General features: G+C 38.7%; 1 protein-coding gene and 3 pseudogenes across 2 annotated transcripts in view; all 4 read left to right on the forward strand.

The window, feature by feature from the left end:
* LOC120178457 (1-aminocyclopropane-1-carboxylate oxidase homolog 1-like) overlaps positions 1-2,328 on the forward strand; it is a 5,044-nt gene extending 2,716 nt beyond the window's left edge. For both annotated transcript variants that reach the window (XM_039184298.1, XM_039184297.1), the window contains exon 4: positions 2,092-2,328. In XM_039184298.1, coding sequence (XP_039040229.1) covers positions 2,092-2,309 — 218 coding nt within the window. In that variant the 3' untranslated portion in view covers positions 2,310-2,328. The remainder of the gene's footprint in view (positions 1-2,091) is intronic.
* Positions 2,329-2,753: 425 nt separating this feature from the next.
* Positions 2,754-4,039, forward strand: LOC120178462 (annotated as a pseudogene).
* Positions 4,040-5,679: 1,640 nt separating this feature from the next.
* Positions 5,680-6,707, forward strand: LOC120178459 (annotated as a pseudogene).
* Positions 6,708-7,467: 760 nt separating this feature from the next.
* On the forward strand, positions 7,468-9,001 carry LOC120178458 (annotated as a pseudogene).
* Positions 9,002-17,428: the final 8,427 nt, after the last annotated feature.

Here is a 17,428-nt window from a genome sequence, read left to right on the forward strand (position 1 = left end):
ACATATACCATTATTATCATAATCTCTATCATTATCATTAAGAAACACACATAACATCATATGGTTCATGTAACACATTTCAAACCACTTATAAACCCATCATATACATATCACATTCAGTATGCTTGTTTAATCACTTTATTAGCCCATATACACTAGTGAGAACTTAAGGTATGTGAGTACATTGAGGTTGTGCACACATATGTTGTCACCACACCTCGATCAATGTCCCGAAGGACCAGTCCATAGATTCCGAAGAACCTAGGTAATCAGTCCATATGTCCCGAAGAACATAGGTAAACAGTCCATATGTCCCGAAGAACATAGGTAAACAGTCCATATGTCCCGAAGAACATATATAAACAATCCATATGTCCCGAAGAACATAGGTAAACCCTCGACCCTTGGCATGCCAACCATACCCTAGCTCTCATATCACATAACATGGGCATTATCATTTAACAGTTCACATTACTTGTCATTTCTCTTCTGTCACATACCACATGTATGTGTAACCATGTATTCTATATCATATCACATGTATCACGTATTGCCTATTCATATGTCATTTCATATAACATATTCATATAAGCTCATAGCTTCTTTCTCATATACATGTAATCACTTAGTCTATTTTCATGTAATTCTTTTCACTTCTCATATGATTTTATATTCATATCTCACATAGCTCATATCACCTTGCATTGTTTCATATAAACATAGATGTAGTATCTTGTTCGCATATATTTTTCATATAACTCATATATCTCATAGTTCTTTCACATAGCTCACTATCATATTTTCATATCATATATCTTATAATAGATTCTTATATCATCATTTGTTTCCTTTCTACCTATTCATAATCACATTAACATGTAATGCAAGCAATATGTATTAATACATACATGTAATCACATAACTTATACCACATGATTCATGTAGTCATTTAGATCATTGTCTTTTAACACATATCCCATAATCACAAATCATCACATAGATTACCAATCAAATCACATTTTAGGAGTTATTTCTTACCATAGTAACTCCATCACTAGCTCATCGCAAGCCAATGTTTATTCAATAATATAAGTACAAATTAAATTGCACTCACCTTAGCCTTGCTTTGATTCGATTATAATCCTTTGATTATTCTGGAGCTTATTTAGGCTCAATATCTACATAAATATATCATTTCAAAACAACTATCAGAAGCCTAAACTTTAAACTTGATGTTAATAACTTAAACCGGTTTAATGAATCAAATTCTATATTTTCATTTAGGGGGGAATCGATACCCCTAGGGGAATCGATACCCTCTGAACATACTGGAATTTTTCGTTCAAGAGGGGGAATCGATTCCCATTCATAGGGTATCGGTTCCCTCTACCCAGAAATTGTTTTAAGCTCGAAATCATCAATTTTCCTTCACTTCTTCTATTTTAAACCCCTACTATGTCATTAAACTCAACTACCATTACTTAAACTAACTTATATCCATGAAAATCCTCTTTAACCTCAAAATCCTATCTTCCTTATGAGATTCAAGAATCATACCAAATTTTCTATATGTTCTAAATCCAATTCTATCACTCCAAATCTCTTAATTTAACCATTGACAAGTCAAATTTAACTTCCAATTTAAGAAATGAACTTTATTCCAAGTTTTCATTTGTAAACTCTAAATCTTTAATCTCTCCTAACTCCATCATCCTTTGCTTTTAAGATGATTTAAGCTTTCCTTAAGCTTAGTTATCATCTAATAATTAAAACCCAACCTTAAAATCAACAATTCAATTATAAACAAAGAAACTTACCTTTGGCTCTTGGCTTCCACGTGAAGAAGAAGAAGAAAGGAGAAGAGAACTCTGGAGAATTCTCTCCCTTTCCACGTGCACTTATCCTTACAAATCCCATTTTTAATTCATTTCTTGGTCAATTGACCCTTTTGCCCTTTATTTCCTTTAATAATTACTAAATAACCTTTATCATATATTTCCAATAATCATTGAACTATTTCATTCTTATACTTTAGTCACCAAATTCTGAAACTTTACAATTTGGTCACTAACCCGGTATTGCGGATGTTACATAGAGTGGTGGCAAATTCTATAGGGCCAAGAGTATCAGTGGCCTGCTTGTTCAGTACTGTTCTTTTGCCAGATTTAAGGACTTATGGACATATTAAGGAGTTGTTATCAGAAGAATATCCACCAAAATACAGAGAAATCGCCATAAGTGAATATGTTGAATATTACCTAGCAAAAGGCCTTGATGGTACTTCTGCTCTGCTTCATTTCAAGCTCTAAACATGGTCATGGAGATTATTACAGCAGCAATACCGATCGGTTTACAGAAGTCTATGAAATATCGTTCTTCAAAAACGATCATATAAGTTTACATAGTCAATACATTAATATCAAGTATTATATCTATTCCTACATTAATATCAAGTATTATATCTCTTCCTTGTTTAAAGGATGTGGGGCTGCATATGATTTCTAAGTTTGTATCACAGCGGTTCCACTAGATGAATTGATTAATGGAGAAAATTTTCTTGCATTTAAAAGTAGACAATAAACATGGAATTTGTCAACATAATTAATTAAGTTCAACTTGATCATGGAAGTAGCTGAGATTCGACAATAATCTTGGCCTTAGGCTTTTCCATTTTTGATTAGTCATTACACCATTTTTCTAAAGATACACATTTCCTCCTGTGTTTCGCTGATAATTTCCTAGGTGAAAAGAAAGTTTCAATGGCGAACCTAAAGCCTGAATATGATCGAACAAGTGAATTAAAGGCTTTTGATGAAACAAAAGCTGGTGTTAAAGGACTTGTTGATTCTGGAATCAAACAAGTTCCTAGGATATTCCATAAGAACTCACCTGTTTCAGTTGGTGGCATCCGCTCTAGTATTCCGGTTATCGATCTCCAAGGCGTGAAGGAAGATCCCGGGACTTGCCACGAGATCTTTGAGAAAGTTAGAAATGCATCCGAATCATGGGGTTTCTTCCAAGTTGTGAACCATGGAATCCCAGTGAGTTTCCTGGAGGAGATGAAGGATGGTGTGGTCAGTTTTTTCGAGCAAGATTTGGAGTTGAAAAAGTTCTTTACTCGGGATATCGGGACGAACAAATTGGCCTACAGCAGCAATTTTGATATTTATAGCTCACCAGCAGCAAAATGGAGGGATACGCTTTATGCTTCATGGCACGCAATCCTCCCACGCCACAAGAGTTCCCGGAGGTATCCAGGTATCTTATCATAGGTGTCGTGTTTTACCGAGTTAACGGATCCGACAACGAATCGAATGACTGAAACATGATACATACATACATACTTATTAGGTGCATAAATTTGTTTGCAGGGATAAAATGGAGTACACGAAGCAAGTAACGCAATTGGGTTATTCTATTTGAGTTACTCTCAGAGGCTCTAGGATTGCAGCCTGATCACCTGAAAGACATGGATTGTGCTAAAGGGCTATCTATGCTATCACATTATTATCTGGCATGTCCGCAACCGGAACTCACTCTTGGTCTGACTAAGCCCTCCGTCAATGACTTCCTCACGGTTCTCCTACAAGACCATATCGGTGGCCTCCAAGTTCTTCATCAAAACCAATGGGTTGATGTACCCCCAACTCCTGGTGCCCTAGTCATTAACATTGGCGATCTTCTACAGGCAAGCTTATATCTTCCTTGCCGAGGTCACAGATGTTGAGATTCGAATCTCGATTTTTTTTTATATATTTTATCTTTGATGATATTTTTCTGTTTTCTTTAGCTAATATCAAATGATGCTTTTAAAAGCGTGGAGCATAGGGTTGTGGCTAATTCTTCAGGGCCGAGAGTATCAGTGGCCTGTTTTTTCAGCATTGTTCTTCTGCCAAATTTAGGGACTTATGGACCTATTAAGGAGTTATTATCAGAAGAAAATCCATCAAAATATAGGGAAGTCACCGTCAGATATGCTGCTTATTACCGAGCAAAAGGCCTTGATGGTACTTATGCTCTGCTGCATTTTAAGCTCTAAACATGACCATGGAGACTGATTACATCAGCAACTCCATGTATCATGAATAAATAGAAGGAAACTGACGGGACGGCCGGAAAATTTCAAATTCTAATATAATTTAAATATTTTCTATTAATAATCTGAATTAATTTCTTAACCTAAAATATTTTATCTACCTTGTCATATATTTTATGATTTGGAGTCCTTTTCATTTTTCTCATTCTGTAAAATATTGATTAATGAGAACTTTGAATTTTTTTAAAGAAACTCTAATTTTATTTAAAATAAAAAATATCCTAAATTATAATAAAAAAATTACAATCACAATCGTAAATTAAGTTCATAATTAGAACAATTTCTTATAATCATTGAAACGAAACTAACAACTTAAAGATCACATAAGAACCATACAAGGAAAAATTAAAATCTAACCAAGAAAACTCGAACAAAGATAGGTATAAACAAATCTGATCACATCAGCAAACGAACCATAAAAGAGGATCAAGATACTGAAAGACTACCGACAAACCGCAACTTAGACTCGAACGACGTGAAAAGCTATCCATGAACGCATAAAGGATATCCAAATCCAATCCGAAGGTTCAAAGCAGGGAAGATCAACAATATAACACATAAGCGTCATATTGAGCGACTATAGCAATGTCTAATCAACCCTTAAAAATGATAAATGAAAACAACGGCAAAAAAAATACCAAAAGACAAAAGAAAATGTGTCATAATAACAGAGTAAAACGTGTCATACATTCAGACTTATTGAGTTATACAGTTAGACGTTGTAGATTCCATGTTGGAGATGGCAAATTAATTTAGTAACTTAAATAAGACAAGATTTTATATATTTTAATTTATTTATATGGACCAAAGAACTTCAGTTATTAAATAGTAATTGTTACTTTTAAAACTTTTGAGTTTGAACATGGCATTTGTAGTAAAATATTTATGTTTATTGTTAAATAATTAAAAAAATTTAAATAGATATTATCTTTGTAATCATCCCATACTAATAAAAAAATCATTTATGTATATGTAAATTAAATTTATATATTTAGTTAAATAAAATAAATTGATTAAATTCTAAAAATATTTCTAATTGCATTTTAAGGGGTTTTGATACACTTGTCAAGCTCGGTAAACGGTGGAAAGTTCGATTTCGAAATGTCAGAAACTTTATCTTCCTCATACCTCACACGCCGGTGACAACGGACACAAGAAGGACACCGAAGGACTCGGGATGATACGGAAAGTATCGAAAATGGAACAACAATCGGCGATCAAAAGTTTCCTTCTATAAGAGGAAATGTCTGAAAAGAGAGAAAATTTTAGTTTCCAATTGAAAACTTTACAGATTTTGGGGTATATAAATCCAAAAAAAGAAAACGATCAAATCATGTCATAGGTCCTTCAGTATTTGATAATATTTGAATTTGAATATAAATTTAATCAAAATTTCACTTTGATCCCCAAATTTAATCAAAATTCAATTTAATCCTCTAAAAATTTTTGAGAGAATTTTAGGCCCTATTTTGGAGTGTGACAATGAATTACGGAAGAACTCATCTGTCTCAGATCATGATGGCATCCGCGTTAGCATTCCGGTTATCAATCTCCAAAGCGTGAAGGAAGATACTCGTTGCGAGATGGTCGAGAAAGTTAGAAATGCATCGGAATCATGGGGTTTCTTACAAGTTGTGAACCATGGAATCCCAGGGATTGTCCTGTAGGAGTTGCAGGACGGTGTTGTCCGGTTTTTGGAGTAAGATTTGGAGGTGAAAAAGGTCTTTACCCGGAATATCAGAACGAAAAAAGTGGCCTACATGAGCAATTTTCATCTTTATAGCTCACCAACAGCAGACTGGAAGGATACACTTTATTGCACTATGGCTCCCGATCCCCCCCTGCCGGAAGAGTTACCGGAGGTATCCAGGTAAACTCGACAAAAAATACTTTAAATCTGTGCATGCCTATGGATAAAATTTGGGTTTGTTTGTAGGGATATAATTATGAAGTACACAAAGCAAGTAAGGCAATTGGGTTGTTTGCTATTTGAGTTACTATCGGAGGCTCTAGGATTGCAGCCTGATCACCTGAAACACATGGATTGTGCTGAAGGCCTCATTATGCTGTCAGCTTATTACCCTGCGTGTCCGCAACCGCAACTCACTTCCGGTATAACCAATCATTCCGACAATGACTTCCTCACGGTGGTCCAACAAAACCATATTAGTGGCCTCCCAGTTCTTCAAAAAAACCAATGGGTTGATATCACCCCGATTACTGGTGCCCTAGTTATTAACATCGGCGATCTTCTACAGGTAACCTTACATTTAGTTGATGTTGAGATTCGAATATGCATGAACAGATTCAAATATGTCCCGATTACTAGTTTGATACTAGTCTCCTGTTTCAGCTAATATCAAATGATGTATTTAATGGTGTCAAAATCTGCAGGGGGGAGAGTATCAGTGGCATGCTTTTTCGGCACTGTTCACCAGCCTTCAACAACTTAGGGACCAATTAAGGAGTTATTATCAGAAGAAAATCCTCCAAAATACAGGGAAGTCACTATAAGAGAATATGTTTCTTATTTCAAAGCAAAAGGTCTTGATGGCACCTCTGCCCTCCCACATTTCAAGCTCTAAACATGGTCATGGAGATCAAATCACAGCAGCAATGACCAATAAATTCTATAGTTTGTATTTCTTTCTGTAAAATGTTGGTAAAACTTTGGTTCTTCACCAGTTAAAATGATTTGATGTTTCATATATGTGATGTTTCTAGTGTCCTTTGGGGTGCTAAAGTTATTATTCCTTGGAAATTGATACGGTCATTTAATACTATAACCATTTCGATCCATAAATTTTGATATTGTCATTTAATATTATAATAATTTCGATCAAGCTATATTGATTAATATTTTAAATTTAAAGACTTAATTGAGTATAAGAAATTTTAAAGAGTTATATTTCTCTTAAAAATTTTATTTGATTCCGTAAACCTTTATTAAAATATTAACGTTACCACCAACAATCCGTTGATATAGTAAGATGAGGCATTAAGTCCCTTGAGTAAAGTTAAGAGTTTGAATCTTAACATTTACAAATGAAAGAAACTTGCTGATGAAAGTGGTTGAGAGATTAGACAACGTGAATTTTCATAATTATTCTCTCTCCATTCTTCAAGAAAATGCTTTGTTTTCTAAACTAGTTTGTAATTATTTATTTAGTTAAATAATCTTTAACCATAGCTTAGGATTTTCAATTTTTTTTATATCCAAGAATATCTAATCTACTGATCGACTAATTTGAATCAATACAACAAAGATAAGGACAAACCTTCTAACCTGTTTACATTGACTAATCCGGATTTGGTTCATGCAGTGGCTTTTCAATTTTTCAGTAGCCAATACAACAGTGTCCACATTTCCTCTAGTTTTTCACTGATAATTTCTGAGGTAGAAAGAGAGTTTCGATGGAGAATCTACAGCCTGAATATGATCGAGCAAGTGAATTGAAAGCTTTTGATGAAACAAAAGCTGGTGTTAAAGGACTTGTTGATGCTGGGATTAAACATGTTCCTCGGATATTCCATCAATCACCAGATGAGTTACAGAACAAATCATCTGTCTCGGATGATGGCATCCACGCTAGTATTCCGCTTATCGATCTCGAAGGCACGAAGGAAGATCCCGGGACTTGTCGCGAGATCGTCAAGAAAGTTAGAAATGCATCGGAATCATGGGGTTTCTTCCAAGTTGTGAACCATGGAATCCCAGTGAGTGTCATGGAGGAGATGAAGGATGGTGTGGTAAGGTTTTTCGAGCAAGATTTGGAGGTGAAAAAGAAGTTCTTTACTCGGGATATGGGGACGGAAAGAGCGATCTACCTTAGCAATTTTCATCTTTATAGCTCACCGGCAGCAGACTGGAAGGATACACTTTTCTGCTGTATGGCTCCCGATCCTCCCACACCAGAAGAGTTACCGGAGGTATCCAGGTACACATTTCATTCTTTTTGTTACATCTGCAGTCATGATAAACTCGACCGAAAATGCTTTAAATCTTATCATACCTTCAGAGATTTTCTCCATGAACAATCGTTATACTTCTGGATATACTTGTCCGTAAGTAATAACTCTGCCTATTAAAGTCTTCAAAGAAATCCTTCTATTAATGGAGATCTCTCAATCGGTTACAATACTTTGATAGAATTACTGACAGACTATAAGGTTTATTATGATCAAATCTATTATCAGATGATTGTACTTATTTACGTGTTCTGTATACCTATGAATAACAATCAATACCTTAAATTTGACACCGCAATAAGGGTCGTGCAAAACAGAAAAGGGATGGAACCTTTTGAATTGTTAATTTCGTTCATTACCCTTGTTTGAGTAGATTCCTTTTACTTTTATCACCTGAAAATTATCGACCGAGAGATAAAATTTGGTTTTGTTTGTAGGGATATCATAATGGAGTACGCAAAGCAAGTAAGGGAATTGGTTGTTTGCTACTTGAGTTACTGTCGGAGGCTCTAGGATTGCAGCCTAATCACCTGAAAGACATGGATTGTGCCGAAAGCCTTATTATGTTGTCGCATTATTACCCTGCGTGTCCACAACCGGAACTCACTCTTGGTACGACTAAGCACTCCGACAGCGACTTTGTCACGGTGCTCCTACAAGACCATATTAGTGGCCTCCAATTCTTCATCAAAACCAATGGATTGATATCACCCCCATCCCTGGTGCCCTAGTCATTAACATTGGCGATCTTCTGCAGGTAACCATACATTTTGTGGGGTATTTAGGAATTTTTCCTGTAATTTTCCAGCAAAGGTTCAAGGATTCCTTTGAACCAAACAAACTATTGTATAGAGATTCGAGTTCTAACTACTTGGATTGGTGGTGATCTGGAGAATGGGAAGAGTCACGTTGCAAGAAAGGAGGAGAGGCAACGGTTGGGAGCAAGAGAGGAGGAGGAGAGGCGGCGGTTGGGAGCAAGAGAGGAGGAGGAGAGGCGGCGGTAGGGAGCAAGAGAGTTTATACGATGATCGGCGAAGAGGAGAGTTTTCGGTTTTTGTCAACAACGTGAGCAAGAGGATCTGGCTTTCTACTTTGACGTACATCTTTGCCGAATATGGAGCAGTCTCGGATGCGTTTATAGCTTATAGAAACCCAAAGAGGAAAGACAAAAAGTCAACTTTTGCATTTGTAAGGTTCAGAAAATTAAGAGACGCAATGAGAGCAGTGGAGACGGGTGACAAAAGATCGTTGGACGGCTTCATCATTAGAGTTTTCATGGAAAGGCGCCATGCATGCAAATCTGCAATCAGTAGAGAATACAGAGGAAAGGACGTGAATAATGGTGTTAAAAAAACCAAGGTTTGGGGAAAACGTTTCAACCTTAAGGACACTAGTTCTTTCAAGGAAGCTCTTGCTGGTGGATGTGTGAGATGCTCGACCACTCATGTTCATATGGAGAAGAAGAGCGAGAGCAGGGAAGTGGATTCGTCTTTGAAGGGGTGTCGGAGGTTCATTGACGGTTCAGTTCCGTGCGAAAATCAACTAGTATTCGAAAGTGAAGAGGATGCCAACAAGCGTGTACTTAATGAAGCAGAAGTTGGCCAGTTCGAGGATAATCTTGGCCAACACATTGAACCTGATGCTACATGTCAGATAAAGAGTCAGAGTGGATCAGCCTTGTCCCCTATCGAAATGGAATTTACCAATTATTATGAATGAAGTTTCTTCCACAGTCGTGGTCTACACGATGTGCCAGTTCAGTCAGGAAGTGGGCCTTCGAATGTAGCTGATTGGAATGATTGTGGGGCCTCATCCAGTCCTATGGAGATAAGACTCAGGTCTTTGGGTACCATAGCTGCATCTGGATCCAAGTTTCAGGAGGTGCCCATAGAAGTGGTGGATAATGTGGACACGTTACTTATTGGAAATCATATGGACCAAATTATTCCAAGTGTGCAGATTCACCTTCGGTTACACCCAATTGCCAAATGTTGAAAAAGAAAATTAAACCGAGTAAGAACGAGTCATCTACTCGAAGAAGGAAGAACCGACGATGCAAAAGTAAGAAAAATAATTTGGAATTTGGATAACTCTAAGGAGGGTCCAAGTAGTCAAACCGATTCATCATCTAACCGAGGTGGCCAAATTCAGCTTATACCAGTAACCGGTTCGGAAGCTGCTGCTACAGTTGCGCTTGGGAAAGTGTTAGGGGTGGAGTTTAAAGATTCAGATAGGGAGGTGATGGAGAGTGTAGAGGCTCTTGAAGCTGGAACAAAAATCTGATATTACAGGTTAGTAGGAGTTGATTTCAGCGAGTGTGTTCATTTTCCATGAGTTTTGCTTGCTTTCTTGGAGTGTTAGAGATGGGGGCAAAATGGAAAAAGTTAGAGCGATCAAGAAGGTCATGTTGGCCAGTAAAGCGAATGTCGTGTTCATTCAAGAATCGAAGCTGCATCTAGTTAAGCCGAGGGTGCTAAAACGTCTCCAAGGCAAGGAGTATGACGAATGTGTGATTGTGCCATCAGAAGGGGCATCGGGAGGGCTGCTAACTTTTTGGGATACAAAATGCTTTTCCTTGGAAAATAAGGTTAGTAATTCCAGATTTGCAACATTAGAAGGTAAACTTTTATCAGTGAATATGAGCGTTGTGTTGGTCAATGTCTATGCCCCGAATGATTACAGAGATAAGAAAGAATTTTTTTGCAAATCTCAATGGATATTTGGAGGCAGTCGATCGCCCTGCTATAATAGGGGGGGGGGGGACTTCAATACTACTAAAACAGCAGATGAGAGATTCAGATCCAGTTCAAATGGCCCTTCGATGAGGATTTTAGTAGTTTCATTCAGAGCAGGGAGTTAATTGGTCTACCATTACACGGGAGTAAATTTACGTGGTTCAGAGGAAGGGCCTCGCTTTCGGCAAGCAAACTCGACAGATTTTTTGTTTCTCCTGAACTTCTGCTAAGATTTCCCAGACTATCGCAAGCCACTATGCCGATAAGCTTGTCTAATCATAATCCTGTGGTGCTCAAGAAACCGTACAACAAGCAGGGTGGTCGTACTTTCAAGTGGTTTTTGCATTGGACGACAAAGGGTTCTCAGATTTAGTTAAGAATATGGCTGCTAAGTGCAAGAATAAAGGGTTCAACAAATTCTTCTGCGAGATGAAAATTGCTACTAAGGCATGGGCAAAGGAGGCAAGGTTAAAGGAGACCAAGTCAGTGGCTCAACTGGAGGAAAAAATCGAAGAGCTTGAGAGGGCAGCAATGACTGATGGGGTGAATTCGACCATTTTAGCCGAAATCAAAGCTCTCAAAGCAGAATTATGGGCAAGGTATAGAAGGGAAGAACGTGAATGGTTGCAGAAATCACGGTTAAAATGGTTTAAGGAGGGCGACAATAATTCCAAATTCTTTCATCTTACAGCGGTCATCAGAGGGAGGAAAAACTACATTTCAGCTATTCGAGTTGGGGATGATGAAATCTCTGATCCGAAGCAGATTTCGGAAGCTTTCATGAGTTATTTTCGCTCCAGCTTTAATTCAAGTAACTCAATACCTGTTAAAGAATTCGATGTGCAATTCAGAAAAATGGGGCAGTCGTCGAGAAGAGCTATCGAAGCGCCATTTGAGGAGGAGGAAATCTGGCATGCACTTTCCACAGCGGACGAATCCCGGGCTCCGGGCTCTTATGGTTTCGATTTCGACTTCTAAAAAAAGTACCGGGAGCTTGTGAAAGGGGAAATTGTGGGGGTTTTTTAATTAATTCTTCAAAGGGAAAGTAAATGATTTTTCATTCAAGAAGCCATTCATCATCTTAATCCCTAAGAAGGATATCCCAGAAAGGATTGAAGATTTCAGACAGATATCGCTGGTGAGCAGCATATATAAGTTGGTGGCCCGGGTGTTGGCCAAAACGTTAGCGGGATGTATCAATGAAGTGGTGGGGGAGAGTCAATTTGCGTTCACTGCTGGGAAACAAATTGCAGATTGTTCTTTGATCGCCGACGAGTTGATTGATGATTTATTTAGCCGAAAATGTGAAGCTCTGGTTTTTAGGCAGATTTTAGCAAGGCGTACGATACTGTGGAGTGGGGATTTTTGAACTTTATTATGAAATTGATTGGGTTCGGGAAGAGGTGGCGAAAATGGATCCATGTCTGCATCTCGACAGCGTCAATCTCTGTTCTGATCAATGGATCTCCTTCAAAGTCCTTTAATACAAAAAGGGGGCTTAGACAAGGATGTCCATTGTCTCCCTTTTTATTCAATCTTGTGGGAGAGGCGTTGAGTCGGCTATTTCACAAAGCTATGGAGTTAGGCTTGATCAAGGGGGTACCAGTTGGTTCGTCGAAGAAGCGAATTTCCCACTTACAGTTTGCAGATGATTTAATTGTATTTTTAGAGGCTAACTTCGGGATGGTTCAAAATGTGAAGAGGCTACTAAAAGTATTTGAAGTTGCTTCCTGCTTCAAATTGAATTTGGCAAAGTCAAAATTGTTCGGGATTTGGGTAGAGGAGGATCGACTGATGGAGTGGGGTGTTCACATTAACTGTGAGTGGGACAAATTCCCAACAATTTATTTGGGTCTTCCACTTGGGCAGAAAAGAAACTCTTCAGAACTGTGGAAACCTGTGGTGGATAAATTCAAATCAAGATTGGAAGGATGGAAAGGGAAGCTTCTATCATTTGGTGGGCGCATTACATTAATTAAATCGGTGCTATCCAATTTGCCGGTTTTCTATTTATCACTATTTCAGATGCCCTCTTCGGTAGCTACTTCTAGGAAAGCAATTCATTGGGTGAAATGGGACCAGGTTTGTATTCCTAGGGCTCATGGAGGTTTGGGTTTCTTTGACTTGCGTATAGGGAACCGATCTCTCTTGAACAAGTGGATTTGGAGATTTGGGAATGAACCCGAGAGGCTATAGAGGGAAGTGGTTGTTGCAAAATACAGTTATGAGCCATCATCTTTACTGCCAAGCTCTTCCAAGTGGAAAAAATCCTCTTGGGTGTGAAAAATATAACTCGCCCAATTATTGATGCGGATGATGTGTTTAGCAGCAATCTAAGGTGTGTTGTGGGTGATGGGAGTTTAGTGGATTTCTGGCATGATTTCTGGACGGATGTTCCTTCTCTTAGATTGGCTTTCCCCCGCATTTATGTTGTTGCAATAAAAAAAATGGAAAGGTCAAAGAGTTCGGACATAAGAGAGATGGAACTTGGCAGTGGCATATAGCGTTGAGAAGGGTGCTCTTTGAGCGGGAGCTGCCCATCTGGGATGAATTCATGGAGAAAATTAATAGAGCTTCAAATAGATTTGGAATAGCGGATCACCTAGTGTGGAAGGGTTCTTTAAATGGTATGTATGAACCCAAAAGGTTCTGTGATAGATCAGTATGTAGCACAGTGGAAAAGGATGAGGTGTGGAAATTGGTATGGGCCAACCTTACTCCTCCGAAGGTTGAGGCATTCGTGTGGAAAGCGGTCCTACAGAGAATTCCATGCTTGGCTGGATGTATGGTGTATTGTAATGAATTCCTGTTGTAGTCTGGATTCTGCTGTTGCATGGATGTTTACAGGAAAATATTGTCCGATGTCGTGGGAGAATGTAATAGATTATCCACATTTCAGTGGAGAGTACCCGGGATAGTGTTTTTAAAGTAGGACTTTCCATGTTTTTGCTGTTCTATGGATGTTTTTCAATCGTAGAGGATGGGGAGATGGCTCGACAGTCTCGCTGTGGTATTTACTGTTTTAAGCGGATTGACAAGCATCCCAAGTGTTTGATTGTGGAAACAAGCTGTTTTCTGGTCTTGGTAGTTCTATGAATTGTTGGTTATTGTTTATGTCGATAGTTTGTCGGTTATGGTGTTCTGGTTGATGTGTGCTTGACGTCATGGGGGGCCGACGGATGTAAGCTAAGGCCCCAAGTTATGTGGTACTGTCTGTTCGTGCTGATATGTGGTGCGTTTTTGGAGTTTCTGTGCTCTACCTGCTTTTTGTTATTCCTGTTTGTTGTATAAGCATGGTTGTAGGCAAGAAGTTTGGGCAGCAGGGGGCTATCGCGTGCGTGGGAAGGGAGATTTTGTTGGATCCGTTGATGCTCACAGGACCTTTCGCGTTCCTCTGGTTTTTGCTGCATATCTGTTTCAGATTTTCATCATTTACTGGCTGGGGGTAGCACTTATGCTCTTCCTCTGGTTCCTCTGGTTTTTGCTTCACAGCTGTTTCAGATTTTCATCATTTTCTGGCTGGGGGTAGCACTTCTGCTCTTCCTCGCTGAAACTGATTTTGTTAGAGCTGCATGTGCGTGCTGTTTGCTTGGGACGCACAGACGCTGAGGTATAGTGATTTCTTGTTGACTGTGAGTATGAACTGATGCTTAGCTAAAGCTTAGTGAATGTGCTGTGTGGAGCTTATACGTCTTGTTGGTGATCGTGTGCTCAGCATTGTGTTTATTTTGGTTCATTTGTTTGTGTTAAAACGTTGTCGTGCTTGTATTTGATTGACGATACTCTTTCACAACTTCATGGTGCATTCTTTTTCTTCCATTTAGTTTAAGAGGTTTTTTGACGAGATCAATGCTGTTTTGTTTTGTATTCTTTCTTCCTCTTTAATACAAAATTACCCTTTCAAAAAAAAAGAAAAGCAGGTGGGTGTCTCGGTCATCGTTGGTAACCCCTGATGGGTACCTCGACAACCATCGAGAATCTCAAGCCATTGGTACGGAGAGTATCGTACAGAACCGAGCGTATTTTTAAATTATTGTCGACTTTACAAACAAGTTGGGACCGCACCTATTCTCCTTTGACACTCATCATGTAAAATTTAGATTTTACGTTAAAGAAAACCTTTAAGTCGTCGTAGTTCACAAGCCAATTGTTCTTTTTAAATTGTTTTATTCATATATTTCGTTTTCAATAAAATTTTCTTAATTAAACTCTATACATTCACATTTTAATTATGATTTAAAAAATTATCTAATCTTAATTATAAACTATAAATAACTAATATTAATAAGTTTTAATTCTGAATTCTTTTCTTTTTCTATAACAACAACAACAACAACAACAAAACCCAATTCTCATATGTATGGGGTAAGGGGGAGGTAGGGTAGTAGGCTGCCCCCAACGCCAGGTTGAGAATAGCTTCCGTGAAAGACCTCCGGCAGTCAGAAAATTAAAAATATAGATAAAATGCAATGCATGTATAAATAATTACATAAATACATAGCTAAACAATATTCATATGCAGTCATTAATATCATATGTGCTTCTGTAATGGGGAGTAATCCCTGCAAAATAATCACTGCGAAAGAATCTCTGCATATAGACAGAAACATAAGACCGGCTAAATTTAACAGAGGAAACATGACGAGAATGATACACAGAAGACAATTATAGCAAGCCCAGTTCTAATCTTTCATAAATACCAATAACAGAAAAGTATAAAAAGTAAAAGTCATGGAAATTACTACAAATGCATTTAAAAGAAGACAAAGATGATACACCCTATAGATGTGACCCACACTACTCGACTACCCTAGTCTTAAGCCTCCATAATTTCCTATCATAGGTCATGTCTTCGGTAAGGCCTAAATCCATCAAATCAGATCTCAAGCAGTCTTCCCACTTCCGCCTTGGTCGTCCTTTCCTTCTGGCACCGTCGACTGTAATCGACTCTACCCTCCTGACCGCATCCGACGGTAGTCGCCTAAGGACATGCCCAAACCACCGTAGTCTTCCCTCCCTCAATTTTTCGGAAACAGACACCACCCCTAAGGACATCCTAATAGCAGAGTTTGTCGTCATATCCCACAGAGTCCTACCACATGTCCATCGAAGCATTCTCATTTCTGCGGCCTCTATCCTCCTTACGTGATCCTTCTTGGTTGCCCAACATTCTGATCCATACAACAGCGCTGGTCTTATTGCCATTCTATAAAATTTTCCCTTAAGTTTTAGAGGCACCTTCTTGTCACACAAAACTCCAGTAGCGGCCCTCCACTTTAGCCATCCCGCCTTTATACGGTGTGTAACGTCATCATCTACACCCCCATCTTTATGTATCATAGACCCTAAGTACTTGAAACAATCCTTTGAGGGAAGAACGTGTCCTTCTATGCATACTTCTACATCTTCATCGTTTTGGTTCCCATTGAAGTTTGAACATAAATACTCTGTCTTTTCAATATTGATCCTTAAACCTTTTTCTTCCAAAACAGTCTTCCAGGTAGCCAGTCTACTATTCAACTCAGATTTTGTTTCAGCAACTAGAACAATGTCGTCAGCGAAAAGCATACACCAAGGTACACCGTCTGGTGTCGCACAATAGATGTCGTCCATAATCAAGGCGAAGATGTAAGGGCTAAGAGCCGACCCCTGGTGGAGTCCGATTTCCACCGGGAATGCCTCGGTGTCGCCAACTGTAGTCCTGACGTAAGTAGTAGATCTACAGTACATGTCACGAATCGCCCGGATATAAGCAGTTGGTATCCGTCTCGTTTCCAAAGTCTTCCAGATCGTATCGCGAGGAACGCTATCATAAGCCTTCTCAAGGTCAATGAACGCCATGTGAAGATCTCTAGACTTTTCCCTATATTTCTCCATAAGCCGTCGAAGTAGATGAATCGCCTCCGTGGTAGACCTGCTTGGCATAAAGCCAAATTGGTTTTCCGAAACCCTAGTAACTTGTCTCAACCTAGCCTCTATCACCCTTTCCCATAGCTTCATGGTATGGCTAAGTAGTTTAATACCTCTGTAGTTACCACAACGTTGGGGATCTCCTTTATTTTTATAGATTGGTATCACCGTAGACTCTCTCCACTCCTCTGGCATCTTGGCAGTCTCTAAAATAATATTAAAGATGTTGGTCAACCATTTAACTCCCTCTTCTCCTAGGGCTAACCACACAGTGATAGGAATTTGATCAGGACCGACAGCTTTCTCCCTTCCCATCTTTCTAAGAGCCATTTTGACTTCCTCAAACCCAATCCTACTTGTAGGGCAGTCATTGGTCGTAGTATGATGGTCGGCTGACCCATCAACGATACTATCTCTACATGGAGAGGCACCGTCATTAAATAAGCCAAAGAAGTAACTACCCCAAACCCTCTTAATATCATGATCTTTCGTTAAAAGAACACCATTGTTGTCCTTAATAAACCTAATGTTACCTAGATCCTTTTTCCTAATCTCCCTAGATTTTGCAAGTCTGAAGATGCCATTTTGTCCTTCCTTGGTGTCTAATCTCTTGTACATTTCCTCATATGCCTTATCCTTTGCTTTAGCTACCGTTTTCTTGGCTTCCCGCTTTGCCTCCTGGTATCTTTGTTTAGCTCTTGACCTTTCTTCGTCGTCA

Source organism: Hibiscus syriacus, unplaced genomic scaffold (assembly GCF_006381635.1).
Source record: "Hibiscus syriacus cultivar Baekdansim isolate YM2019G1 unplaced genomic scaffold, ASM638163v2 tig00112350_pilon, whole genome shotgun sequence".
NCBI classification, from domain to species: domain Eukaryota; kingdom Viridiplantae; phylum Streptophyta; class Magnoliopsida; order Malvales; family Malvaceae; genus Hibiscus; species Hibiscus syriacus.